Raw genomic sequence first — 7,294 nt, forward strand, 5'->3', positions numbered from 1 at the left:
TGCTCGTCTGAAGTAATTTTTGATTGCTCTTTGGCTGGATATCAACACACCCATTAACGTAAACTACGTCAGAGAGCGTACACACCTCACGCACCGGATGGCGTGCGCGCGCGCGCTCAAAGCAGTTGGACATAGTGGTGTATTAGAGGTAAAATATGATATAAATACTGTTCGGTTTCTGGCACAAACCGATCGTTTCGTGTCTTAGGACATCAATGTGTCGTCACGAGACGCAGGGTTTAATTTGGATTTGTCTTTGCATGTTTTTTTTACTCTCATATATTTTGTTACCATTGCCATGCATTATACGACTGATAGACTGCAACGGCTGGAGTTAAAAATCTTCTTTTGTTTTCTACTGAAGAAACAAAGTCACCTACATCTTGGATGCCCCGGGGGTAAGCCAATAAACATAACATTTTCATTTTTGGGTGAACTATCCCTTTAAACCTAGGCCCTCTCTCCCTACACTCGTCGGGGGAAAAAATAAACTACCAGCCTAGCTTACGGTGTCTTCTTCTAAAAGTCATCTTTGACAATTCCACCTTTGAAACAAGAGGCTAATCCAGCCTTAATCTGGTCACACATCAGTCGAGAAGCACAGCGCTGCGCGCATCACATTTTAAAAATTCGAACACATTGTTTTCTATGAGTGTACGTCTGTCCGTAAATCCCAGCTGCATCTCTGGGTGCAGTTTTCCATTAAATTGCATTATATTTGTCCCAAATTATTGTTAATGTACATAATGACTTCGTTCTAGGCTGGAAGATTGTGTATTGTGCAATTTTCAGCGAAACGTTTGTCTTTCTGTGGCTCTAATACAGTCCGTGATTCATAGACTGCAAGAGATCACACTTTTTCATTCTGTTTGCTCTGTTTTTCAATCAAAAGATTTTATTTTTTTAAGAAGTAGTTATAAAGTTAAAACTGTAATATTGTTGTCACAGTGTGTGGGAACAAAAAAACAACAACTTTATATAGCAAACAGCATAAACAGCTGTGTGAAAATATTAGCAGCACTTGCTGTTGCTCCTCAGAGAATAAATCAATGCCTGGCCTTACTAAAACACTTCCATATAATTTGGCACATCCTCTCTTGAATGCCACTCTTATGAACCACGTCACTTAGAATAAATGTCTTAATTTTGTAAAAGCTGCTTTGAATGGACAGATAATGGGTTGAGTATTGTTAATACAAAGGTCAGGACCTTTATCAGACTTGCTCACATTTAAGCCAACCTTTTATAAACTAGGCAAGATTTTTTTCTATGGTCCCTTACATGTTATATGGGGTCAGATAAAATTGTTTTAGGTGTTGCCTGAAAGTGATATCGCTGCAACCTTGTATAGACTACATAATGATTAGTAAGCTCATAAAAGAAGTGGTAAAATAGTTATCGGTCTGTTAGCCAATTAGTCAATGAGCCACATCTCATTAGAACTGCACATAAAATCTTGAGCTGAGAGGCAGAATGCTGATCTGATGAAAAAGGGTGAATATGCTGATATATTTGTGCTCTCACACAGGGCTTGTCAAGATTAAAGAAGCAAAAGACATTGAGACAAAGCTAAATGAAGTGGAGCGACTGGTGAAGAATGCCATTAACATGCCCTGGAAGGTGAGAGATCTAACTGATGACACCAGCAGGAAAAGGGCTTGTGTATTTGAGTGCAACAAACAAGAAACATGCCTTGTTATTTTACTTTATTACCTCTTGCCAGCTAACAGCTTAATTTAATTACCTGAACATCTTTCTGAATGGTTTACTGGAAGTGTTATCTTAAATTGCATACTAAAATTATGTTTTCTCAGTTTTCTAGGTCAGAGGTTGTCTTAACATTCTTTGAACGCTCGCAGCTTGACCAGGTCCTGAGGAACGACAGTGTCCACAAAATTCAGCCATGCTTTCAAAGTCCAATTAAGATTTCAGGTATAGGCTTATAATGTTAAAATGCTTGATAATATTTATGAATATTGCAATATTATATTATAGTGTAATATTGTTACAAATTAAGTAATACAATTAATAGTGCAATTATTGTAATACTTTAAAAAAATGAAAGGAACATTTAATCATCACAGTATAAAATCAAGGCCCTGTCCACACAAACACGGATATTTTCAAAACCGCAGCTTTTTGCGGTTTGGCTGTTCGTCACCACACGCAAACACAGTATCAGGTCACTGAAACCGAACATTTTTGAAAACTCTTGCCAGGGTGAAGATTTTCAGAAACTCTGGTTGCAGTGTTGTCGTGTAGCCAGTGAAACTGGATTTTCTCTCTCTCTCTATCTCTCTCTCTCACTCTCTCTATATATATATATATATATTATACTGTATCTGTACAATTCTTAATAAATCTATATGTATACAGAATCTATATGAAGATGATTTTGTCTGTTTGATTTATGATTGTCCACTTGACATTTCTGCAGAGATCATGAGGTCTAATGGGTTTTGCCTGGCAAACACAGAGACCATTGTGTTTGATGAGAGCATTCTAATGGACAAAGGGAGACCCTCTTCCACTGACTCAGCCCAGCACTCGTAAGTGTCCGACATTGCCTCTGTCATTCCAGTCCAAGTCTCAGAGTAGGCTACATAACAATAACGGAAATGTATATTGATAAAGCTTTGTTGTCAGAGAGCCCTGATTACATCCATATAATGAATTTTTGCATAGGCCATTGGCAGCATGCTTGTGGTAATGTTTTTCTTGAGTGCATAGTAGTCTGTCACACACAGGAAGTAGTACTTCCTTCCCTGGGTGTGAGAAGGAAGCTCTGGAATGAAACTCCAGACCCTCCCTATTAGATGTTCGATGAAATTACTCCCACACTAATACATGATTTACACAGTTCCTCCGTCCATCCCAAACACTGTTGACTAATATATCATGTGAAGTCATCATCATTAAGATTTTTTTATTTTGGTCCTCATTCAGAATTTCATAATAATTATACATATTTTTACAATTTTACAAAAACGCTTATTTGGTACTGGTGAAAGGGGTTTTAATTAAAGTTGGCTGTCTATACAGTAGAAATGCAATTTAAAAAAAAGCTGCTAGCTGACTAGAGAGAACAGTGAAAAAGGACTGTGGTGAAAAAAGGTAGTTAGGCAGTAACAAAAGCCCTGGAGCTGTCAAAAAGTCTGCCAGACTTTTGCTGACTTTTGCACTCGCGGACTTTTGCCGAAAAATACAGTAAACAAGCATATCTTGGTGCAGGTAACATGGAAAAATGATACACATTGTTTTTTTACTCATACCATCAATGTAACAATTATGGCTGGTTGAAAATCTGTGAACTTACCCATTAAGACAATATTTCTTGAAAGATTAGTTCACTTCCAGAATGAAAATTCTGTCATCGTTTACTCACCATCCACTTGTTCCAAACCTGTATGAGTTTCTTTCTTCTGCTGAACTAAAAAGAAGATATTTTGAAAAATGTTAGTATCCGAACAGTTGATGAGCACCATTGACTTCCATAGTGTTTTTTTTTCCTACTATGGAAGCCAATGGTGCTCATCAACTGTTCGGATTTTTCAGAATATCTTCTTTTGTGTTCAACAGAAGAAAGAAACTCATACAGGTTTGGAACAAGTGGAGGGTGAGTAAATGATGAAGTGGAAGTTCTGGAAGTGAACTAATCCTTTAAGACCTGTATACCTAAAAAAATGCACCCCAATGTTTCCATAAGATTGACTAATTCTCATTTCAAACAGTCTCCGAATACATTTGGGAAGTAAATTATTATGTGCCCATACATTATCTATAATTTTTTTTTAATAACCAGATCATCACATTTTAAAGCATTTAATTAGACAAATTGTTGGTTAGTCAATTAAAAATCCTTCTCTCTTCCTTAGCATATAAATTAGATTTTTGTTCATATTATGTGTATTTCACTATATGGTACCTCCACACAAGAAGGATGAATGTATTTCTGTGAAGTACTGTGAAGTCCTGTTACAGCTGAAAAAGCAAACATGCTTCCTTTATGCTTCCTTCCATGCTTCCTATGATGCCTTAATATACTATCCCAGCAGGCAGCTTACTAGGTTTTGGAGTTATACTGTATTGTTTCTTAAGAGTTTTTTAAATGGTTGAATTATCTCTAAATATGCAGGTATGATGAGGATGGGAGAGAATATTTGGATCCTGTAGATCAAGACCTAAGTGACGAAGATCCTGAAGCTTACGTCACTAACCTGTCCTACTACCACCTGGTTCCCTTCGAATCTGACATCCTGGAGTGACGCACACAATTCTGCATGGGTGAACATTTACAGGGGGGCACTGAATCCCACCTAAACAGTGCAGATATCCAGCATGTAATTTCTGCCAAGCGATGGGATGTGCCAACGCTTAGGTGCTTTATCTGATTAGTATTGTTTATGATGGCAGAAAGAGTCGGAATGCAGAGATCACTACTAGCTTCCTGCTTTGACTTTGTCCATCAAATTTGTTGGCCTGATCCCACAATGATACTGTATTCACCCATGTGCCTCATTATTCAACCTAGCTGTAGGCTGTAGCCATGAAAACGTACTAGGAACCAACATAAAATAGAAATAAGCTGCTATTCCTGGTGTACAGATTGATGGTGGCCTGAAAGTTTTGTTTTGTTTGTAAAGTCCAGGCTGTACTGACTATTGTCATTGTAACTTAAAATGCTGATTTAAATAGCCAAAAACTGAAAAAGGGCATATGTTAAAATGGCAAATCCATTTCATCAGCTAAAACCTGCTTTATTGATCGTAGTGTTAAAGGCACCGGGGTTAGCAAAATTAAGTTTGCAGATGTATAGAGGTGTCTTTCTTGTCAGAGAATTTAAATTGCTTTCAGAAGATATTTTTATTAGCTTATGGCCTCTTTTCTACTGAATGACTGTGGACAGTAGCTGAACTTTCTTCTTTTCTCTTGAAAACAAAGGGCTTGCACATTCACTTGGCACATGGCTTCCACACACACACACAGACACACACACACACACACACACACACACACACACAACTCTCTCTCTCACACTACTCTTTTTTTTTTTTTGTTAACAAATGTTGTAGCTGCTCCCACTTTTAAAGCATACAGATAGAAAGAATAAAATGATTGGAAGTGGGAGAGTGGGTTAAGTATTTGTCTTTGAGAGTATATTTTTTCAACATGCAAGTGATCTGATGGTTGGTTCAATTTATTTTATTTTTCAGGATGCGCATAATATGTTTTAACATCCATCATGCCTAGATAAAAATATTACTTACTCCCTCTCTCACATCTAAATCTGGATGCATGTGAGCAAAATACCAGAGATATTACTGAAGTCTTGATGGACGCAAACAAAGTGCAGAAGCAAAGACTTAAAGTGCTTAAAGTGATTGAAGTACATGGACATGACCAAATCCAGAGCATATGACATATCAGGTATGATACATATCAGAGAAAAGATCCTAAAGATGTTATTTTTTGATCATTGGAATTTTGAGGTAATGATTATTTTTTATAAGCATTGAAAATAACTACTTCACATTATCTGTTCTGTTATGTTGTACATACTTTTATATGTAGCATTACATGAAGCATTTTTGACTGCTGGGCACCACGTCATGTATTGCTAATGATAGTAACTTGTACAGTATATTTAAACTTAATTGCATAATTTGTAAATAATTTATAAATAACATGCCATTAAAGCTTTTGTATTTATGTTTTGTGATTTGTAATTTCTTTTTTTTTTTATGAGCTCCACATCACGACAGCCAGTATTATTATTTAGAGTGTGCTGACACCTGCTGTTCACTCATGGTATTTTTTTATTTTTTAAAGTTGTTTATTACAAAAACAGTAGATCAAAAGTTTGGGGTCAGAAAGTTGTATTTTATAGGAGGTACTTTTATTCAACAAGGATGCACTAAATTGAAGAAAAGTGACAGTAAAGACATTTAAAATGTTACAAAATAATTATGTATCAAATAAATGCTGTTCTTTTCAACGTTCATCAAAGAATAAAACAACAACAACAACAACTTATCACTATGGACTGCTATCTAATTTGGGTTACAGGTCCAAGACATATCAGAAATTAGAAGTAGGCTATAGCATCAGTTATATTAATATTATATCTATATTAAATCCACTTGATCGTGTCCATCAACAAATCTTTATTCCTTTAATTTAATATGACAGTTGTAACACTTAAAAAAATTCAAGTAGGCTAGTCAAAACTGCCTGTACATGAGGAGTCACCCATATAAAAGATACTTGCTGTATACGTTCAATCCTGTAAAAGTAAATGTTAATATCACATTAAGTTTGTCCTTTTATTCGGCACTCGGTCTCCTGTTCGTACAGTATATCATCATAAGATGATGACTTTTATTTTGAAATATCCTTCAAATCGTGAACTTTATTTCTCAATTCCACTTTGTGAAGCAATGGATCGCCAAACCTCCGCTGTCCATCCAGAACATCGATTTGACACTAATAACCTGAAAAGATATCTGTCAGAAAAACTTGACAGCTTTTCAGGCAACAGTAGCAGTACAGGTAAGACATTTAATTACACACATCCTTTTTCAAGCGCATGTTTTGTTTGTTGTTGTATGTTAATTATTTGTTTTGAATAGAGCTGGGCAATCCAACCCAACGTTTTACATTGAGACTGCAGATAAGCGTTATGTGCTCAGATAAAAGCCTCCAGGAGAGCTGCTGCCCCGGAGCTCATAAGGTACTACTGTTCTGTACGTCGCACGTTGTAATATCACAATAATGTGAAACTGCAGGATAACTGAATAACTGATTATTTGTAGAATAATTGTAATGTTTAGTTTAATGTAATTGTAATGTTGAGTTTAATATAGTTTATTTGGGTCAATCCAACGCTGTTGTGAACATGCAAAAAGCACTTTGGCACCTGACTGTCCAACTTGACAATACAACACAACTGTATATAAGTGAACCAGTAGAGGGAGACAGAACCAAATTATTTTTGGTTCTTTTTTATTTTGATGCCTAATTCACCTAACATAAACTGTATTTTTGTTTAAATCAAGAAGCCAAATAGTAAAAATGTATAATCTGCTGCCATATTATGTATAATTAGCTATTTGTAATTTTTTTTTTAATCGATGTGTGTTGGATGTGATATATACAGTAGATGTACATATTTAGATACATTAAATATGATAGGTCTACATTAATGTTACGTTGTAGCCTACAGGTTAAACACAGATAAGCACAAACCGCATTATTACATTCATAAATAACACCGGTAAATAAAGCGAAATGTTAT

At 35.8% G+C, this 7,294-nt stretch overlaps 1 protein-coding gene and 1 long non-coding RNA gene across 2 annotated transcripts in view; both read left to right on the plus strand.

The window, feature by feature from the left end:
- Positions 1-4,988, plus strand: part of LOC107677401 (PX domain-containing protein 1) — a 27,962-nt gene extending 22,974 nt beyond the window's left edge. The window contains exons 2-5 of the mRNA XM_016472287.1: positions 1,529-1,620; positions 1,815-1,932; positions 2,438-2,549; positions 4,136-4,988. Of these exons, the coding sequence (XP_016327773.1) occupies positions 1,529-1,620; positions 1,815-1,932; positions 2,438-2,549; positions 4,136-4,265 (452 nt within the window). The 3' untranslated portion in view covers positions 4,266-4,988. The remainder of the gene's footprint in view (positions 1-1,528; positions 1,621-1,814; positions 1,933-2,437; positions 2,550-4,135) is intronic.
- A 1,461-nt stretch (positions 4,989-6,449) lies between these two features.
- The window catches only part of LOC107677400 (uncharacterized), a 5,299-nt gene continuing 4,454 nt past the window's right edge, over positions 6,450-7,294 (plus strand). The window contains exons 1-2 of the long non-coding RNA XR_001632835.1: positions 6,450-6,549; positions 6,630-6,730. This is a non-coding gene — a long non-coding RNA (uncharacterized LOC107677400). The remainder of the gene's footprint in view (positions 6,550-6,629; positions 6,731-7,294) is intronic.

Source organism: Sinocyclocheilus anshuiensis, unplaced genomic scaffold, assembly GCF_001515605.1.
Source record: "Sinocyclocheilus anshuiensis isolate Anshui unplaced genomic scaffold, SAMN03320099.WGS_v1.1 scaffold849, whole genome shotgun sequence".
NCBI lineage: Eukaryota > Metazoa > Chordata > Actinopteri > Cypriniformes > Cyprinidae > Sinocyclocheilus > Sinocyclocheilus anshuiensis.